Source organism: Mercenaria mercenaria, chromosome 1 (assembly GCF_021730395.1).
Source record: "Mercenaria mercenaria strain notata chromosome 1, MADL_Memer_1, whole genome shotgun sequence".
Classification (NCBI taxonomy): Eukaryota; Metazoa; Mollusca; class Bivalvia; order Venerida; family Veneridae; genus Mercenaria; species Mercenaria mercenaria.
In genome coordinates, this window is record NC_069361.1 from 20339064 (window position 1) to 20360880 (window position 21817).

The 21817-nt window shown below is 33.7% G+C and overlaps 2 protein-coding genes and 1 long non-coding RNA gene across 4 annotated transcripts in view; 1 reads left to right on the top strand and 2 right to left on the bottom strand.

Annotated features, from left to right (window-relative positions):
• Nucleotides 1-1067: 1067 nt before the first annotated feature.
• LOC128556439 (tryptophan--tRNA ligase, cytoplasmic-like) lies at nucleotides 1068-12809 on the bottom strand. Of its 2 annotated transcripts, none has more exons than XM_053541619.1 (8): nucleotides 8369-12809; nucleotides 7902-8009; nucleotides 7402-7521; nucleotides 6724-6927; nucleotides 5894-6101; nucleotides 4812-4970; nucleotides 4271-4381; nucleotides 1068-2221 (listed from the first exon to the last, which is right to left on the bottom strand). In XM_053541619.1, exons 3-7 carry the CDS (start codon nucleotides 7515-7517, stop codon nucleotides 4370-4372), a joined length of 699 nt encoding a protein of 232 aa, XP_053397594.1. In that variant the 5' UTR covers nucleotides 7518-7521; nucleotides 7902-8009; nucleotides 8369-12809; the 3' UTR covers nucleotides 1068-2221; nucleotides 4271-4369. The 2 variants fall into 2 exon arrangements, with proteins under 2 accessions (XP_053397594.1, XP_053397596.1); XM_053541621.1 differs by having other exon boundaries at nucleotides 7902-8023.
• Nucleotides 10847-21817, top strand: part of LOC123544778 (tryptophan--tRNA ligase, cytoplasmic-like) — a 33213-nt gene continuing 22242 nt past the window's right edge. Inside the window, exon 1 of the mRNA XM_053541613.1 lies at nucleotides 10847-10977. The gene's annotated coding sequence lies outside the window, so the exon portion shown is untranslated. The remainder of the gene's footprint in view (nucleotides 10978-21817) is intronic.
• LOC128556445 (uncharacterized) overlaps nucleotides 12839-21817 on the bottom strand; it is a 32687-nt gene continuing 23708 nt past the window's right edge. The window contains exons 2-4 of the long non-coding RNA XR_008370674.1: nucleotides 19368-19414; nucleotides 18337-18408; nucleotides 12839-18237 (exon numbers count right to left, since the gene is read on the bottom strand). This is a non-coding gene — a long non-coding RNA (uncharacterized LOC128556445). The remainder of the gene's footprint in view (nucleotides 18238-18336; nucleotides 18409-19367; nucleotides 19415-21817) is intronic.

The window sequence follows — 21817 nt, forward strand, 5'->3', positions numbered from 1 at the left end:
ATCAATTCACCAGTGTAGTACTGCCAAAACACGCGTATGAATACAAACAAGTTACAAACAATGGTTTCATTATTTTTTAAACCAATCAAATGGTTTGAAGTAATATACATTCTAACTTTACAAATTTATTGAACCGATTCATTAATACTTAAATTTTCTCTAAAACCGCAGTATCATAATATGAAAAAGCAGCCTATACATGTATATAGAAAGACGGTCCTTCTTACATGATTATTGACGCACAAAGCATTTAAACTTTACGAGGAGCGGTGGTCTAGTGGATAAGGTTTCGGCCGCTCAATCCAGGGGTCGTGGGTTCGAGCCCCACTGGGTTCACGACCATGACTTCTCATGTGACACCAGTACTGGTTTTTCCAGGAAGCGGACTCGAGTGTGGTTTCAATAAGCTTGAAGCTTTCATCACAATCGAGCTAAAACAAATTAGTATAAACTAAACTTTACGAGAGGACTTTTCTCCCCTGTTAAAACATAATATAATACTTTCCAATTTAGGACAATCAAGTCCTAACAAAGAAATGTCACTGTTGTAACTTGTTTGAATCATTATTTAAATAATTACTCATTGAAGTTGGCATATTGCCTTATCAATGTGTCGCTCTAAAGCATAAGATCACAAATTAAATTTATAATATAGTAGATATAATACAGACTACTTTTGGGTTTGTACATGTTTGTCCGTATGAGTTTAGATAAAGCATATCCTTGATGAATAGCTTAGATGAAAATGTCTTCATTGTTCGAGGACTTTGGATCGCAGTTCAGCAGGCCGTCTAATTAGTAATATGGACATTTTGAATTTATAACCACGCACAATAAGAGTAAGAGAAATCATATTGCAAACATCTATTTCAATGCGCACTGTTTATATTGATTGAAACTAAGTTCATTTCTTAGCCGGGTCTTATCGGCTATTTACTTATATCTTCCGCGACTACATTTTCTTTTACATCCTTGTTCTTTTGTAGCCTTTTACTTTTGATACGGCCGAAAGATACATCAATTTCAGGTAATTTGCTTTAATTCATACATCAGCAACAAACACTTCAGTATTTTATCTTTTTATTTCGTTTTAATAACATCCGTTTAGTTATCGTCAAACTAATATTAGAAACAATATATATGCAATCTCAAACATAGCCACTGGAAAAACTTTTTGCCGCTCTTATGCATTAAATCTCTTACGAGCGCCATTTCAAGGTAAGATTTAGTCATATGAAAGTTAATTTCGACTTGTATTTCCGTAAATCGTTCACTCCATTATAGTCGAAATTAAGCGTATAAAGTGTTTTTGGTGCTTTGTAACAGTTCACTCAGTTTGCAATCTCGTATTTTAATTGTATAACAAACATATTTTGCAGATAGAAAAACAAATATGTATGTACCGTAAATGACAATCAAAGGAAAACGTATAATTTAGATCTGAATTAATACTATTCACTACAAATGATGATAAAGCAATTGAAGAAAGGTGATATATTTACAATATGGACACTCTGTCATGTAAGCCTTGCAACGTGGTTGCACATTGTATACGTATATAACCATTTCTGTACATGTCATGAATATACATCATAATATGTATTTATATGTCTGATTATGTGACACAACTGCTAATTTAACTGCATGTATCATCAGATAGTACAAGCAAACGTATCTGCTAAAAAGTCAATGGACTGTTTCAGTAACTGTCACTTTTTGGCATATTTAACAACACAGGCTTTGTAGTTTATTATCATAATTCTTGCAAGTTAAGACATGTAGTGAAAACGGTCAGAGTTTCCACTCTTACTGTTTATCCATAATATTATATTTTAATTGCTTTAAATGTTAAGAAGACAGTTATTGTAATATAACAAAAATAGCATAATAAACTAGAAATTATAAACATAATGGAAGAAGTCGTAGAAGCGGAAATCTGATATTTTATCTGGAGACATACTACACGTATATGTTTGTCTTTCATACCGCTCAATTTGAATGGAAAACAATGTTTAAATCACACTAAGTTTTTGTTTTTGAGCTTAAATATTTTTTTTGGATCCATGATTGTACTTGTAGTTTAGTGGTCTCGGTGTCATGAACCTTTTAACCATCCCGTCTGTGACTTGTTCCCATCTTTGTCTGATTTCGCCAATTATTGTCCTCAGAGTCTCAATCAGTTTTTCTTTCAACTCACCAGACTTTTACCTTCATCGTGTTTCTGACAAACAAAGAAATATTAAGACATCCTATAGCTGTTGAGCTGATAGCCTGTACATTTAAGGATGTAAGAACGTTTAAAGGATATCTGCCATTTAAGAAAAAAACGTGTCTTCGAATATTTCTTTCTAACAAAATTTATGCCAAGCATTAATGCCAAATAGTTAAAATATGGCTTTCAATGTACCTTTTGACTAGATTCTACCTGCTGCAAAAACATTTTATGCCCCCGAAGGGAGGCATATTAGTTTTCAACTGTCCGTTCGTACGTTAGTTCGTTCGTTCATAACAACGTTAACTTTTTGCATGAAGGCACTTTACTCGCGAACCACTGCACCCAGAACCTTCAAACTTCACATGCTGATAGTACTTATTGAGTACATCAACCCCTACTGACATTGGGGTCGCCAGATCAAAGGTCAAGGTCACAGGGGCCAACGTTAACTTTTTAAATAAAGGCACTTTACTCGCGAACCACTGACCCAGGACCTTCAAACTTCACATACTGATAGTACTTACTGAGTACACTACCCCTACTAAATTTGGAGTCACCAAGTCAAAGGTCAAGATCACAGGGGCCAACGTTAACTTTTTGCATGAAGAAACTTTACTCGTGAACCACTGCACCCAGGACCTTCAAACTTCACATGCTGATAGTACTTATTGATTACACCACACCTACTGACATTGGGGTCACTAGGTCAAAGGTCAAGGTCACAGGGGCCAACGTTAACTTTTTGCATGAAGGAACTTTACTCCCGAACCACTGCACCCAGGGTCTTCAAACTTCACAAGCTGATAGTACTTACTGAGCACACCACTCCTACTGACTTTGGGGTTACCAGGTCAAAGGTCACGGTCACAGGGTCCAACGTTAACTTTTTGCATGAAGGCACTTTACTCGCGAACCACTTCACCCAGAACCTTCAAACTTCACATGCTGACAGTACTTATTGAGTACACCACCCATACTGACTTTGGGGTCACCAGGTCAAAGGTCAGGGTAAGCAGGTCAAAGGCCAAGGTGATGCGGGGGCATTTGTCACCATTAGTGACAGCTCTTGTTTCAACAATATTTTTTGCTGGAATTTGCCTAAAATTGATGTAAGGTGTACAACTGTGGTAGTGTCTTTAATTTCAAATATTCAGGAAGAATAAATCAAACAAAAATAAACAAAACATATCAAAATTCAATAGTTCTAAATATATATCTTGGATGCACGGTTACGCCAACATTCTTTCTTTCAATTTAAAGCATTTTTGTGTGTCACTAAAGCAGCACAATATTCTTTAAAATCTTAACGTCAGAATTTGTTTGGTAGACTTAAATACGTTTTACCCATTGAAAAAAGCGGGTGGAGTAAATATGCCAACATGTAAAAATAAAAGAGTTTTGTTAGTAACATTATGCGTATATGATACTAATATATTGTTTTCATAGTAACCTATATGACCTGAACCCCTTATAACATTAAATGGGATACAATTTGTTTTTACAAGTATATCCCCACTTTTCACAAACTTACTTAATCTTAAAAGTGGGCAAATAAAACTCCCAATAACATAAAAACGAGTGCGGTAAACTGTGCCTTCCCTGCCCTTATTTGTCTTAGAAACTAATATTCTTCATGCTCACAATGTATGAAAATATTCTTAACAATAGAAAAACTTTGATCCTACATCCTTTAGTAGTATTAGCATTTTACTACTGTTTGCTAAGACCCGTACCGCTATTTCTTGCTGTTGTTCTTTTCTGTCTATGAGGTAAACAGTAGTGTTCATTCGAAAGTAATTTACCTTGAATAAATGTTAAAAAGGATGTACAGTTTCAAACAAATGCTGCATTCTGCAATAGGAAATATTTCTTAAATAGGAAACATTAAAACTTTTAAAGAGAATCGATAGACATCATTTTGGTAATGTGTTTACTTTGTCGTTTTTTTAAATGTCAAATGACTTTCGTTAAGATGTGCTTATGTTTATGATTATGATGGCAAAAACGAATTTATTTGTAGAATTATACCAAGTGAAGAAAATTTTGTTGTTTTACCGTTTTGAGTCTGTCAAATTCATTATCATCTTCCATGAAGTAGCATAGATAATGTCAAATGACATCAACAGCACTCCCCTCAAGGTTTTGGTTTGGATTTTACTCACATATCTGAAGAAAATGGGGTTTTTTATTTTTAATTCAAACCTATGATAAAAAAAAACTTGATACATTTAGTGTTAAACTCTGAAAAGAAGAATATAATACAATCAAGCAACATAATAGCAGACTTTGCTTTATCAAATCTGCTAATGATGGATAACAAAATGTGCAGCATCCCTCATGTCTCTAGCATCCAGGGTATAAAAGTCATTTCATGAAAACGACACTCTCTTCGAAACGTTTTGAAATCAAATGATTCAACTTCATAGTCACATAAAGTTATATATATATTCGATTCTCAGGGATAACCGTTAGTGCCTAAAAATCAATGGAAGTATTGCATTTATAATGATCTCATAATTGTCAGTGCTAATCATTGTCCTTTTGTAGATATGAACTACGGCGAGTCTTTTATAAGTGGTAAATACGAATGTTTTACCTTCCTTTCAATTGCTTCGTCTGTATCCGTCAAATAAATTGATGATTCAGGCACACTATCCCTCATTTTAAATTGAAGTCCTCCAGCTAATGATGGCACAAATTTGCTCTGAATAAGAGCTGGCATTTTACAATCCAATATGGTGGCTACCTGTCTCGTCTTAAAAGAGAAAATATATATATAACTGGCGTTTGCGACCAGCATGAATTCAGACCAGCCTGCGCATCCGCACAGTCTGGTCAGGATCCATAATGTTCGCTTTCAAAGCCTATTGCAAACAGAGAAACCGTTAGCGAATAGCATGATAAAAAAGTGTGTAAGATGCATCGAAAGAAAACTATATTTGTATTCTTGAAAATGATACCACGAACAGGTGGTAAATAGCTCTATGGTGCATAAACATTTAGAGCTACAAGCGTTCTACAGTCGAATACGCTGTCCAAAGCTGTTAAAAGTACGTATTTGGTTTAATAAAGCTCAAACAGGTGCTTGCTTTAATTTTCTTTTCATTCTATTAATTTCTTTTACTCCCTTTAGATTGTGCTTTATCGAAATTAATAAATGAAATTTTAAAATGATGTTAAATTTTATAATATCATCGAAGTCAATAGTTTCATATTTATAAACACTTAGCAAAATTAGTCACAAACTTACAATAGTAATTGTTTTTACGGACATTTCAAGCCTATAAAATGCAGCTTCAGATTTAATTTTAAGCTCGAGATCTTAGTGATTCCTTATTTTTCCTGATACTTGTACATGTGCTGATAATCATCTCTTTTAACGCTATATATAACTATACATTTAAAAACTATAGTACACATTTTTGATATTCTTAGGGCATTGGACATTACCACGTTCATAACTCTAAATGTTTATATATATATATATAATTTTAAACTTCAAAATATACTACTATATTTATGTATTTGCCCTTAATTCCGATCATTTATAACACATTATGTGACCAGTAGTTTAACTGTTAGAACATTCCTCGTAAATAATACTAAGGACAATGAATATGAACAGATATGAAACATTAGTAGTTATGAAGTTACGGATGACACGCCATTTGCACTGACCTGATCAATAGCACATGGTACCAAGCATGGCACATCTCTATTGCCGTGGAATATGTGAGGGAAAGATGAGCTGAAACAGGGAGCAGCCTGTATTGCTGGGAAATTTATTTTTCCGATGTTACCTTCGTCATTAAAATCAAAGACGTTTTTCATCTTTGACGCACTGATACGCTTCTGGATTCGGCATATGTTTTTGTAATACTCAGGACTGCAACCAAAACAAAATAAAACAAATCACTTGACTGAGTGAATCAGATCACCAATAAATATTTACAATGCGTTTCCTTAAATAAAGATATACTAAGCTGATATATACCGAATTCCGACGAAACATGTGACTCTATCGGGGGAACATTTCAGAAGTCTTAATGCTCGAACGAGTAATTATTAACGGTCGCCACGTTGTTATTTGAAAAACGATCATTTTCTCCGACGTGACGGTCTCAGCGTGAAGCAGATGATATGACCCGTCGTTTGCTATTTCAACAGCCGCCGTTAGTAGAGCTAACAAATTTGTTGTTTCAGAGACATTTTACTTTAAAATATTCAACGTTGAATCAAATAAAACAATGTTACAGAAAGAAAAAACATTGTTATGTAAATATAAGGACTTAAATATGTAGTTACCAACAATGTATGAAATATATTGAGTTGCTGTAAGTGTGGATGGCTGCCTTAGGCCTCTTCACCAATTATACAGCCAAATGTATTTTATACACAGACGGTAACTGCATAGGGACAATTTATTGCTTAATAACAGTCAGATCATTTTGCTCGAATTTAATATATTCAGAGTAATACGCTTACGAATTCAAATAAAATTTTCTTACCACATGTATTCAAAATTACTAAATATGAATGTTTTGTTGACATCAAAACCTAGCGCTATTATATCCTTGACGTTTTCATGTGTTTGTTTACTTATAGTTTCTATTGAGACGCGTTCTTCACCATTTTGCAAGTCATCAGAAAAGTACTTTTCATCATCAGACATCTGTATCACAAGAGGAACATCAAATGCTTCTTGTAGCCACCTAAAATATAACATTCTGGTAACGTTTTAATATCATATATTTCGATAAAGGTTAGAATTCTTTATGTAAGAAAGACATCCAGCTGCCTTAAGAAGTTCGTTGGTTCCTCTCATGCCTAAAACAATGCACTTAAGATCTTCACCTACCATCAAAAGCTGTAGAAAAGCCGCAATATGAGCTAAATAGTGTCGTAGTAACTCAAAATCCAGTAAAAAGAAAACTAAAAACAAATTACAACTTCTTTGTTTGTGTTATTTTCATTATATTGACTTCACATGTATATATAGCAATTTTTTCTAGGTATTAAAAAATGCCAAATTATAACAATAACTGCATCACCTTTGTTATACTTCTGTTTCTATCGTTAAGGTTTGTATTGTTGGGTCTCACAACAGGATTGCGGCGTTATCTAATGTAGGATATGACATTTCAAATGTAACAGTAAATGTATGTTTATTAATGGTGGTAATTTACCTCGAGAACACGAATGGAATAAGATGTCCAATATGCATGTCTTCTGATGATGGTCTTCTACCAGTGTACAAATAAAACCTTTCTCCTTTCTCGTACGAGTCTATTATTTTCTCCATGTCTCTACAATATGGTATGTAAAATCATCTGCTTTTGTAGTACCCTATCAAACTACATATGATAATCTTATGAATATCGAATGCACTCAAGGGTGAAATCGGCAATTGTGAAACCAAGAAAAATTATTTCATAGATTTACAATATCCATTCATATTTAAGTGCATGTGCTATTTTTATATATCGAAACATTTAGATACCAGAATGAAAACAGTGCTTATGCAAAATACATTTGTAATAATATTTTCATAAGATTATCGGTTATGCAACATAAAATTATTCATTGAGTATATTGTAACTTAATTTCATTCTGAAATAATTATGTTCACATTTTACAATATCAAAGAGTTGGTTCCAGCATTATAACTGTTTTGAGACAAACATACCTATGTGAAAAAATATGCCCCTTTCCAGGAAGTGGATGACACGCCTGCCATTTTCGCTCCCCACTAGTCTTTTTATTCTTTCTCTAAGATCCTCATTAATTTTGTTTTCTTAGGATGAAAAACTAAAAGTTTTCATTTTCCGACGACAATGTCTTTGACAGGATGAATAATAACATTTGCATGTATATAAAAGTGTATGCTTTTGCATTAATCAACATGAATATCAATGAATATATAAAAAATAAAATCAAAATGGAAAAGCTAGTGACGTGTCTGTATCAAATTCTGACAATAGTATATCAATAATTTTATAAATAAAGTAAAATAATGTTTTTTTTTCATCATCTGATAATTCACGTAGTTTGTGTGAAAAATAATAATAAATCTAATTACAATCAACAAATAGCTATCTTTCAACTATGAATATATGATATTGATTTAGCCAGCGTATTATAAACGAAACTTACTAATCATTTTATCGTAATTAAATCCCAGTGTTCTTTTACTTTTTGCAACAAAAGATGAAACTTCGTCATTTTCGTGTTCTGAAGCTGAACTCACTTTAACAAGCTTTGTTTCCATCTTGCTATTTCCTCCTTCGGCCATTATTTACAAATATGAAAAGAGCAACGCCACAGTTAACGTTTTGATAGGAAAGTACAAGTACTACTTTTTCAAAGAAATCTTCCGATATTTATAGGTAAGGAGTTGTTGAATATTCTTTACTTCAACTTTCAACGTATGATAGTTCAAATAATCATACTTAACATTAATCGATCTAAAAACGTTTTCTGCCCAGATATGAAAGACTGCATAAAAAATAAATAAATGAAACGTCCGATTCCATTCATAAACATAGATCATGCCTCGACATGTGTTATCTGAGGTGAACATTGATCTATTAGGTATGCTATTTGTCGTACTATTAACAAATTGTCTAAACTCTGACACAAATTGCTTTTAAGTTCAGACCTCAAATAAGGGCATTTATTTCATGCTTAATTTGTCAATTTTAATTTAGTTTTCAATGGCAGATTACACATAATGATAATAAGGATAGAATTCAAAGCTAGGAAAAAGCTCAGTATGATCTTCTACAGATGAAAAAGTTGTATTGCTCATTTAAACTTTAAACTGCAAAATGTATTAAAGTCCAACATTAACGGGAAAACATCAGGAGTATGAAAAAAAGTATCTAGACTAAGTATACAAAACACGTTTACGTAACATTTACAAGATAATATACTAAGTACAGATAAATTCAAACCAACATATTTTAATAAGCACTTCTTTCATAAGTATAATCTTAATGATAAGTAGTTTTCCTAAATTACAGTTGAAAAACAATCCCTAAAATCTGGAATTGTGTTTAAACATTTCAGTCAATGAGCATTTGCTTAAAACTCTTTCGACTGACTGACAGAGCTGTGAAATTACTTTTAAACCCGTCAGCTAAAAAGGGCCTCCATGGCAAAGAGTTTAAGGATTCAAACATCAAATAATTTGGTCTTCAGGAAAGAAAAGTTCGATTTGTGTTAAAAAAAAATTAGGAATAGATTCAAAAGATCGTTTGGAAGCATTGAACAACACTTCTCCCGCCCTATAGTACCTGCTTTTGCGTATTTCTATCACAGAAAAAACGATTGTTCGCCGTTATCATGGAAACTCGTTTTCTTTTCATTAGGTTCAGATATGTCAACATAAATTATAAAAGCTGCTCTTTTTTTTTGAGAAAGCATAATATTATTGTTGTTTTAAAACCAGTGAAAGCATACTGCGTAAAATTTAATAACTTAGTTTCAACTTGATAAAGACTTATGAGTAATCAAGTTTATGTTGTGATTTTGTCTTCTGTTTTTCTTAAAGGTTTCCTAGTTTCAACGATCAAATCATATTGTACTTGTTAGACGGGGCATTTTATACGTATTGTCACCATAAATTATGTACTAAGCTAATATATACATTGCCGTAAATAAACTAAGCTGATATTGAAGTGACAAAGCAGTCGAAACATGTCTTTTTTTTCAAAATAGCTATACCTTAATATAGCTGTAAAAATAGCAAGGTTTGATACTAAATTCGAAACAACTTGATACGTTGTGAACTTGTGAAAGATTTTAAAAGGGACTTGATGTTTATTTCCGTATAGCTGATTGGAATTGTTATCAATTGTGCGAATGGTGATTAAACCTTCCTTTGTACTATGATCTTCCCTGTCTGATAAATTTGTCTGGATTAGGAACCTTCTTCATATTAAGCAATAAATCTGCGGCACTTCTTATCAAATTGATTTGTTTGTTGTATGTCAAAAAGATTAAACACTGAAAACTCTTTGATATTTTATCCCTATGTTTTACGTTTGTTCTTAAATACATTGGTTATATTTTTGAAGTTGAAGTTCAGTCAATAAATAATAAAACATCGTGAAAATGAAAGACCAACGGAAGTTAGAAAACAAAACTCACGTAACAGGTACTTTGAAAATAGCAAAAAATATCTAATATTACAGATAACAATGTTTGTAAACGGAATATTTGTAGTATATGTGCATTAAATTTGTACTCCGATATTAATCTACAGATCCCTTACCGCGTTTTTAATATCTTTGTAGAGATATGGATATAAGGATATAAAACTGTCAGATTTTTATTGTGCAATTAAGTAATATTTATTGTTCGAGGAATAGGTCTGCATCGTGTGGGATTTGTGAACCTAGCGGGCGTAGCGTGAATGATAACTGACTTACCTACATGCTCCTTTGTTTTACATAGTCCAGATTTGTTTCGGATTTGTAAAACGTTTGTAACATATACGTATAATTAAAAACAAATAATTAGAATAAGGAACAAGACCATGTGTGCTACAATTTATCTGATATTACTAATATAACAAAATGCCCAACTTGCTACGCACCTTCAAATATATTTGTCAGCAATTTGGACATGACATTTGTATTGCATGAAAAATGTGTATATTTGGAAAACATTGAGAAGATTATTATCTCTTTCTGAGGTCAGCAATGTGTGTGTAGTCAATTGGTCAGACTTTGATGCGAATTGCATTTTTTGAAGAAACTGTAAGTTTATTAAGTTCTTTTATTTTGCTACTTTACATTGCTGTAAAATGTATTTATCATTACATTATTATAAGAAATGCGTGCCATCCGTATCACGTTAGCCAGTGAATGGGGCGTGCCCATGACGATACACACAAATCGCAGAACTGGATTTTCCTGTACACTTTTGGTAAAATAATCTTAGCAAGGCTGGGAATTTCTCTCAGGGGTATATAATCTCGATTGGGATAAATAATATACGCCAATCAGTGTAACGAGGGTAACATAGAAACAATAGAAAACACTAAAGTTTTGATGAATGATTATTAAAAAAGTGCCAATGCCCATACCATCTTGACAATTTTGCAAGATACATGTATAAAAGTTGGGTTGGGGAGGTGGGGTGGGGGTACAAACAGAGATGTATAGTTTATAAGGACATACCTCAATACGAATTTACTTCTTTTCTTTTATTTAATACTTGACAATAGCTAGCTATGGATAAAAGTATGTCTTGGACATACTACAAGATGTACCTTTTTTCAAAAATCAGTGCAATTTTATTAAGCCGATATCATTTATTGAACTCAAAGTGATAGCATACTACTACTAATTAAGAGGTTTGTAGTTAAAGGCCTTTGTTCTTTGGTAACGACTGGAAAAAGCATAATTTCGTTTAAAGTTGTTCTCGATATTTAAAGGCATAAAAATGTCAACCGTTTATTTGATATTGGATTAACGATATTCAGCAAAATTAAGAACAATATTCAGAAACGGGAACTGTGCTTTGACCAGTCTCCCACCCATTATCACTTTTTAGAATTTTACAGCAAACTCTCGTTTAGATTAATTTTCAAGATAGGCAAAACTGGTCGAAATTTTTTACTTAGAACGGACCTTTTTCAAATAAGTGATAACACCAATCGTGCGCAGACCGTTAATTACATGCACGGACTTTTCATGATTATACTGCATTGTTACGGTAGCTTACGCATAATCTGATAGTTTAGATTTAATCTCTGACGACTGTGTAAATGTGCCGACACTTTGGCTCAGTGGATTGGACTAGCATCCGTGTGATCCGGTTTCGAAACCCGCTGCAGGCAGTTGGGATTTTTCGTCATAAAAAAATTCTGGTAAACAATAGAAGAAGGACAGGTCTGGTAATTGTTATAGACCTCTTAAGTGGTATATAAGGTGTTTATAGACCTTATCGAAACAAGGAATTCGGCAGGTAATGTTTATTTATGATGATACACGTGAAAAAGTATGAAAAGTCACCTCAACTAACTAACTAAATTCAAAATGTCCTAGCAAAACGAAAAAATCTTAATCTGAAATAGGTATGTTGTTATCAACTATCATTTTAATTACTGGGAGTGCTACGCGAATAAAGCTGTTCTGGTGTTACTGCATTGTTCATTACTGTCAGTAGTATCGGGTCTTTCTGAATATTTACTGTTGAGCTGAAGATCGCATTTATCTGAAAAAATTTCAATCTATTACTAGGCTGAATATTAAAAAATATAACTTGAAATGATTATTACTGAAACAAGAATAATGTGATATTTTTTCCATCACTTAAGTTGAATGTTTAACTTCTAAAACGAGTTTTCACATCAAAATGTTTCTAGATTTTTACTGATATAACTTGTTCTGTACTTTACAATTTTATAAGATCATACTTCATTCAATCAGCCAAATATGAAATGTTACTCCTGTTATGAACATCATGTATGGTTAAAACTCAGACCTTTAATTAAAGGAGTAGTTCTGATTCTATGGTTTTGAACTTAGGGGGTTTGTGTTCTTGGAACGTAGAATTTCCTATTTGCTGCTTGTTTTTGTTTCAAACAGTAATGGCGGCCGCGAGTCAAAGTGGTGTCAGAGTTTTCCATTAGTCAAATGTTTGTAAGATTTATTAGAATACCCATATAATGTATAGAACGCAACCATGTAAAACAATATCAGACTCGGTGGGATTTGAGGTAACAGAATATGAAACACGTCTCATGCCCCGTAGCACAGGCTTCAGTGGAATTCTATTAAACATATAAATTCATTGTGATAATAGAAAGCAGCTTGGGACATGCCAGTTGCAATTTTCCATTTGCTATTTGCTAAATGCTGTTTACCATTTCTAAATTAGTATTGTAGATTGCTGATTGTGAATTAACACAGTCATGAAAATTTCGTAACAGTTCTCTTATCTATATTCAGTCCGAAGAGAAACATACCTGTAACGACAGTGGTACGCGTACAGAGATATGCTATATGTCTGTAAGGTTTTGATTATGACATAGAGTATAAGAGTACAATGAAAAATTTGAATGTCGATGGATTGTCGCGTTTACCCGTGCGTACAGATCAAAATGATTGTAATGATGGAGAGGATGTGTTTAACACTTCTCAAATCAAGCAGTAACCGGTCACTAGCGCTCAAATAGCACGTGAGACACGTCGAGATAAACATTTTATCACGCGTATTTGAAAATGTTCAAAACGGTTGGAAGTCAGATGAAAATGATTCACTCTTGAAAGCATATTCCAATTAAAAAAGTGAATTATCAATCCGACGTGGATGTCTCATTTGGGGAATTCGAGTGGTCATACCAGCAAATTTTAGCTGTGTTACATGCTAACCATCCAGGCATAGTGTAAATGAAAAATCTAGCGCGAAGCTATGTATGGTGGGATGTTATTGAAAGAGATCTGTCAGCAGAAGGCACGTTCAGCTATTAACCTTCACCCTTTGGAATGGCCGAGTTCTCATTGGGAGCGCGTACATATAGATTTCGCCGGACCATTGTTAGGTAGAATGTTTTTAATAATTGTAGACGCGTATTCGAAATGGCCAGAAGTTATTGAAATGAAAAGTATTACATCCGAACGAACAGTATATGTTTTGCGTACAGTGTTTGCTTAAAACGGGTTACCTACACACATTGTTAGTGCGGATGGACTTCAGTTCTTATCAGATATTTTTGCAAAATTTACGAAAGATAATGGTATTTTGCATCTTAAATCTGCGCCATACAATCCAAGTACAAACGGACTTGCAGAAAGGTACTTGTCAAGTTGTAGTTACTTTCAAGGCAGGTATACGAGTTATGCATTTCGAAACGGGGGATTTCAATCAGAAACTTAATTGTTTTCTTTTACGGTATCGTAACACACCACACAGTACAACTAATGAGTCGCCCGCGAAACTTTTAATGGGTAGAAATTTATGATGTAGGCTAGATCTTGTCAGACCTGAAACAAAACGATATGTCTGATAACCAAATGAAATCTTCATTTTCCGACGACAGAAAATACCGTGAACTTGAAATCGGTGAAAATGTTCTAGCGCGTGATTACCGCGGTGAAGGAAAGTAGATAGGCGGTATAATAATTTCTCGTGATGGACGGCTAATGTATGAGATAGATGTAGGTTATAAGATACTATGACGGAGACATGCGAATCAGTTAAGAACAAGGCAGTCTGAAGGACAGCTAAATCCCCCGCCACTGCTATGGATAGTGAAAGGGTAAACCTTTGATTTTAGCTGTGACCTTGACCTTGAACTGACATGGCTGACTCATGAATTCTGCACAACGTCTTGATGAGGTGATCATTTGACCCAAGTTTCAAGAAAATCCTTCAAGGGGTTTAGGAGATACAGAGCTGAAACCTTTGACCTTCAGTTGTGACCTTGACCTTGAGTTGACATGGCTGTCTCATGAGTTCTTGATGAGGTGATCCTTTGACCCAAGTTTGATGAAAATCTTTGAAGGGGTTTAGGAGATACAGAGTGGACACAAAATGGAAGGCTCAAACCTTCGACCCTTAGTTGTGACCTTGACCTTGAGCTGGCATGGTTGACTCATAATTTCTGCACATCGTCTTGATGAGGTAATCATTTTACCTAAGTTTTATAAAATTCCTTTAAGGGGTTTAGCGGACACGAAATGGAAGGCTCAAACCTTTGACCTTCAGTTGTGACCTTGACCTTGAGCCGACATGGCTGACTCATAAGTTCTGCACATCGCCTTGATGAGGTGATCTTTGACCCAAGTTTGATGAAAATCCTTCAAGGAGTTTAGAAGATATAGAGCGGACACAGAATGGAAGGCTCAAACATTTGACCCTAAGTTGTGACCTTGACCTGGAGCCGGCATGACTGACTCATGGGTTCTGCACATCGTCTTGATGAGGTGATCATTTGACCCAAGTTTGATAAAATTCCTTCAAGGGGTTTAGGAGATATAGAGCGGACACAAAATGGAAGACTCAAACCTTTGACCTTGAGTTGTGACCTTGACCTTGAGCCGACAAGGCTGACTATGGGTTCTGCACATCGTCTTGATGAGGTGATCATTTGACCCAAGTTTTATAAAATTCCTTCAAGGGGTTTATGAGATATAAAGCGGACACAAAATGGCAGGCTCAAACCTTTGACCTTGAGTTGTGACCTTGCCCTTGAACCGACAAGGCTGACTCATGGGTTCTGCACATCGTCTTGATGAGGTGATCATTTGACCCAAGTTTCATGAAAATCCTTCAAGGGGTTTAGGAGATATGGACCGGACACGATTTTGTTACGGACGGAAGGACAGACGGAAGGACGGACGGAAGGACGGACGGACGGAAGAACGGAAGGACGGACGCAGACCATTCCTATAATCCCTCCGCCACGGCGGGGGATTAAAAACTGAAATGAATGAATCGCAATTGACAAATCAGCCGCATGAAATTGACACGGATTTATCAAAATAATTACTGTAAAATTATTCTACTTACATCCCAGAAGTTCAGAACATGCCGCGTGATATAAGTACTGATCATGAGAAACAAGATAATGCGGAGAAAACTGATAAGTCACCTGCCGTAATAAGCAGTAAACAGGACAGTGGTACTGAGAGGAGGTACCCATTACGGGACAAAAAGAAACCTCCAGACAGATACGGTTTTGATTAAAGTGTGATTATGTAGGAACAGTGTGATATTACATCCCCAAGATAAAAACAATTACTTGATATGTTAATCTTAAATGTAATTAGAACAATATGCTGAAACCGAGGACATATCTCATTTTACTACAGATTAGTTCAAGTAAACAAGTACGTTGGAAATGTTACAGAAATGAATCATTGTTGGAAATATTTCATTCATATTTTTCTTTTGTTGAATTCAACATTATGCTTATGTTACATTTTACTAATATTTGAATGTTGTGACCTTTAAATTAAAAAGGGAAGAAAATGATATATATCATGTATAATAAACACATGAAACCACGCCTTCAGGGCGTAACTTAAGTGCTACAGCAGGTATCTAATAATAATGTTAACCATATAGTGAGTAGTTCACGATTGTATCTTATTGAGTTTATACGTTACATATATTGAAGAGTATAAGTAAAACAATGAAGTGTTTGTCTCTCATATAAATAAACAACATCGGGTAGGACTTGATGGTGTATAAGATGATCGGGCAGCGTTCGTTCTTAAAAATGTCACTATTGTTTACGATCAAATTTGAGCTGATATGGCGGAGAAAGGTAGACATTAGCAGTTACAATATAAATATACAGGTGTGAGTACACCTGCTAGTGGAGGTCCACTGCATGCAGTGTATTACTGAGCTATAGCTTGACACGATTTACTGAAACAATACACCTGCTAGCTCCAGGACTTGAGGAGAGGTGAAAGGAAGTTGGGCTACGGATATTTCACTCTTGTGACCATATATGGAAGGTTTTCAATCTAGTTTGAGCTCCCGTCGACAGCCCTTTATATAAATGTAAATATTTGTTTATATCCTGCATATAGTTTCAAATACGGTGTAGTTCTCAAGAGGGTAGGATAGGTCATACATATATATTTGTTAGTATACTTCAATGCCTGCCAATGCTGGTTACAATATAATGATGTGTTGGTAGATATTATTTTTTTTATAATTTTACTATCTAAGGGTAAACAGAAGAATCTTAATTTGCCTTTATTACTTTTCACTTTCATATTTTACGGATATGATACAAGATTGAAATTTCCTAAACAAACTTCCGTAGATAATTATCCTTTCAGCACCTGTAACGTGACAAAACGTATTAGCGTTTGATGGCCCTTTCACGCTTCCGTAGAATCAATATTTATTATACGAAATTCATTTTGAAAATATTTCTGAAATGTCTAGGTCTGGAGCTCTCAGATACGAAATATCTTACACCAGAGGCTTATACTGAGAATTTCAGACAACATCAAAAAGGACCTTTTGAGCGATTTGACGAAGTTTCAAAAATCTCTATGTACCCTTGCTCCGTTACGGACACCTGTGGAATTTGTGTTTATTCCGAGTTCAAATATGTTTTCGTAGATGAAAAGCTGACATGTTGTGCTAAAGCTCAGGTATTTTCAAATCGTTAGAAAATGCTGAAAATTGACTCCGCATTAGGAAAAAAGGAAAAAAAAAACAAAAAAAAAAACAAAAAAAAAACGAAAAATAAAAAGAAGAAGTCCACGCGCATACATTTTGACGGAGTGACCCCTGCGCGTGACCCCTGACTATCGACCAATCCAAAGACGACTTTCGTTTTCAAGTTTTGCATGTCTACTTCCATTTCCTTTACTTCCGGAAATAGCTGAAGGTCGAGTGACGTCATTTTCTGTGTTGTCAAAAACATACATATGCCTGGCGAGATTGCATCAAAATGTGCCCGGTGTCCCAAGGATATCCACTTCAACTTTTATCTTTAGATCTTTATTTTAAATGAAGGAAGTCCTCTTCAACTGTTTATAATTACACTAAATATATAAATAAATTGTGTATGTAGAGCTACATTCAAATTTAGATTAGATGCAGTAGCACATGATTGTTAAACTGTTCCAGTGTTTAGCGGTAATATACATATATATTGTGTTTAGCTATATAATTTGTACAATTTTAAACCGAATATTCAGTACTGTAAATGTACTATTAATATAAATAAACTTGTCAATTATATAATCCGTATGTATATTTTGATGTAGTATAAATTTAATTAACACATATTAAAACAAATTTACGAAAAAAATAACAAGAAGAACTGAAATCAAACTGGTTAAAATTAATCTGTTTTATGAAAGCCTTATTTGAACCTCTGTAGATTCCACTTCCTGAAATTACCAGTCCTAGGTGTCATATGAGAAGGTGCGGTCTTGATCACAGTAAGGCCCGAGCCCCAGACACTCCGACTGAGAGGACTACATCTTAACAACTAGACTTCTGCTCCAAACTGAGAAGACTGTCATCAGTATGTGCTACAAAATAAACCCATCAGTGTTTTATTCCTTTTGTCGTCTTATGTGTTTATCACAAATAGAACACGTAAAATATATTTACGTTCCTAACAAACTTACCAGAAAAGAGGGTTTAGGGTGATATCAATACCGCAACACTGATCTCCACAACACATTTTATTGCTGCTGCATCTGTAAGGTATTCATTTATATTTTTGTATTATTTTTCACATCAGGCAAAGATAGTTGCGATTAAAAAAAAGACAATTACACAATATTCGAAACATTATAGTTATACAACTATGATATAGAAAATCACTTTATAGATTATAATTATAGATTAGCTACTAGAGTATGATGCATTTTTTTGGAATTTTTGTTGTTTTTTTAAATTGTGAATGTAGCCAGTCTATATCTTATATTTAATATAATATGATCTTTGAGAAAATCTCTAAAATAGACTGGGTTTTGTCATTATTACATAAAATATAAGAAAATTACAAAAGTTTACTTTTGTGATAAATTCTTTATTGTCAGTCTAGTGGTCAGTCTATTGGTAATATAAATAGTCTGTCTTTTTAAAAAATGCGGGTATGTATTTTCTCAAATACATCCAGACAATATGTTCTATAATTCATGCGATGATTCCAAATAAATGGAAACGTGTTCTTTTTATAAAAATTTTGTAACATGCAAGAAGGCCGTTATTTGGCAATGTATGAAGTCTGAGTGTGATGACATATTAGTTGTAACAAAACGCACAATGCAGTATTTCACCTTGTCTCCAGAGAAACATTGAAGTTTAAATAAGTTTAAAAGGGGTCACCGATGTTCTAATATTTCAGTCCTCTAAATCCTCTAAAAGAAACGCTAATTTAAAAGCAGTGTACGAGTGAATTATTCCAGAACACACATTGCATAGAACACCTAAATGATGACGACGTGCTATCGGGTGTGAGAGATAATGTTGAATATATTACTTCCAATTTCAAGATTTAATCATACGATTCTGTCATTATTTTGCTTAGTTGAGTTCTATGCATCCTGACAAAGCGTGTTATAAATTTTATCAAATCAATTAATAAATAAATTTGGTTTCGCGGTATCGGCAATTAACATAGTGCCAAGAGTTTGTCACATAATAAACTTACTTAAACTGTGTTTCATTATATCCATCGAACTGGTGTACGCATGTAATCTGTAATAGTATAAAAATGATTGTTTTCCATCATTTGGACACACAAAGAAATTTACATTTCTGCCATCAGGTTTTAATATTCCTAGACTAGAAATCTGTTGCATTGTTTATTCTAAGACCAAAACACAATCGCTTATATCGCTACACTTCATTGTTTTTTACCGATATCATTTATTATTTTCTGTAAAATTGAAGAATCATTGAAATAAGATAAATAAACTTTAGAGTAATAAAGTATTACATGATCTGTTCCCGAGCTGTCGATAAGATACATGTTACTTATTGCCTTTCATTATCTACTTTCTATTATGATTAAAGAGCGGTTGATTTATATCAATCAACACATAAATGGCTTCGTTTAGATGTTCAAGTAATGTAAATCAATTCGAGATTTTATAGTCATGTGTTTGATTTATAAATAGCTTTACCAAACATTTACGGATGCAAGAAAACATGTTCTGAAAACGGTTTACGTCTTGAATCCATTGTCTTACAGTTTAAGTTTAATCAACTGTATATTACATGTTTAAAGAACTATTTTCCGTTTTTTGTTACACGAAGTAGACAATATCTATTATTGATTACTTCTTATCTTTGAATTTTGGTAAACCAGCTTGGTATTTTTAGACATCATTCTATGCACTTAATCAATCGCATATTAAAGAGAAGGTGACGATTTAAGTCGAAATATGCATTGAAAATGAACAGATATAGCAATTAACAAAGACATATTGTTTTCGCATTGGTTGATGTATTTTAAATTCTGTATTCTAAGCTGATCTTAAAGGAGGAGCCTTGTTCAATTTATCTACATCCCGATATTTGATAACCCGGTTGTTGTTAATTTAAACACGTATAACATCCAGATGATTCAACTGAATCCCAGTCTGCTTGGTAGCTTTTTATTCTTCCAACCGATTTTCTGTATGTTGTTGTGATCTATTCTTGAAGGGAGTATTTTCCCATTACCTGAGGAGAGCGGGTCTATTAGCAAAATACCGTTTCATGCTATTGCAAGATCTTACATGCATATGTCCAAGAACAAACCTATCTTAATGTCTACAAAATGTGCTATTAAGCTAACAAAAATATAAGCATAAGTCTATGCTGAAAATCAGTAAACTAATAATACGTTTAAACATGTAAATTTTCAATGACCTAGGTGGGTGGATAGATAGATAGGTCGATCAATAGTTAGGTAGGAAAGTAGATTTTGAGTATGCACGTGTTGAACCGGATATAATATGTAGTGCTGTTCGGGCATATCGGTTTCACCCATAAAATGTAACGATGTAATTTTGCTACAAAAAAAAAACTAAATCTTGTAAGATTTCAGAAAGTTATTTTCTGTTAGCAGCTGCAATAAAGACAAACTGAATAAGAAAACACTATACAAATATTTTTACACTATTTGGTATTGGTATTTTTAACAAAGAAATGAAAATACAGTAAATTTAGGACGAACCCTATGAACTACACTTCTATATATCAGTTTGGATAAGTATGTTGAGGTATACGCATTATCGAAATTTCAGAAAAATTCATGAAAATATTTAGAAGAAAAAGAAAGAATGTTTAAAATATTTAAATTCTCTCAATTTTAAGATGAGAAAAATAATCCTTTCGCAGGTGAAAAAAACACGAATGACAAAAGCAGTCAAACATAATTCTGAATCAAAATTACCAAAGTTACTTTCAAACTTCATCATAGGCGCATTTCGCCTTGCTTGTTAAAACTACCATAAAACTCGTCAGTAAAGAAATAAATATACATTTGGTTTTAAATGTTTATTGTGGAGAGAGGAGATAATGTTATGCTATTCTAGCATAAAACGCGAAAAAACGAATAAATGAATACATTATCCCTCAACGTCATTAAATTTCCATGAAATGCGCGGGAATATCCGAGTTGTTTTTTCACGTTGACGTCATTTCAATTTGAATTATCCGTTTTCGGGCCGTAATGCGTTAACGCTTTGCCACGGAACGCGCATATATAAAAAGGTGTTATAACAGCACGTGCGCGCGAGAATCTCTCTGTTAACACACGTTTTCTCTCCTGTTAAAACACCCCCAAAAAGTGACAAGAACAGCAGTTTTATGCTAGAATAATATAATAAAATAATAAAATGATAATAAAAACTTCCAGCTCTTTGAAGTTTAGATATGATAGATGAAGAGATCTAAACAAAGAATTGCAAAATTTATGAAAAACAAATGTTTCTGAGGAATATGAATGTGTAATGTGATTGTTTATTCTGTTTAAATTCCAGTAGAGTGGCAACGCTTTTCACAGTTATAATGAAACATCGTTTAAATTAGAACAGATATTTTCAGAGACCATTTTTTCTCTTCGATAAGTTTGCATTTAAGAATTAAATGTATAAAAATTGTAGTGTATGT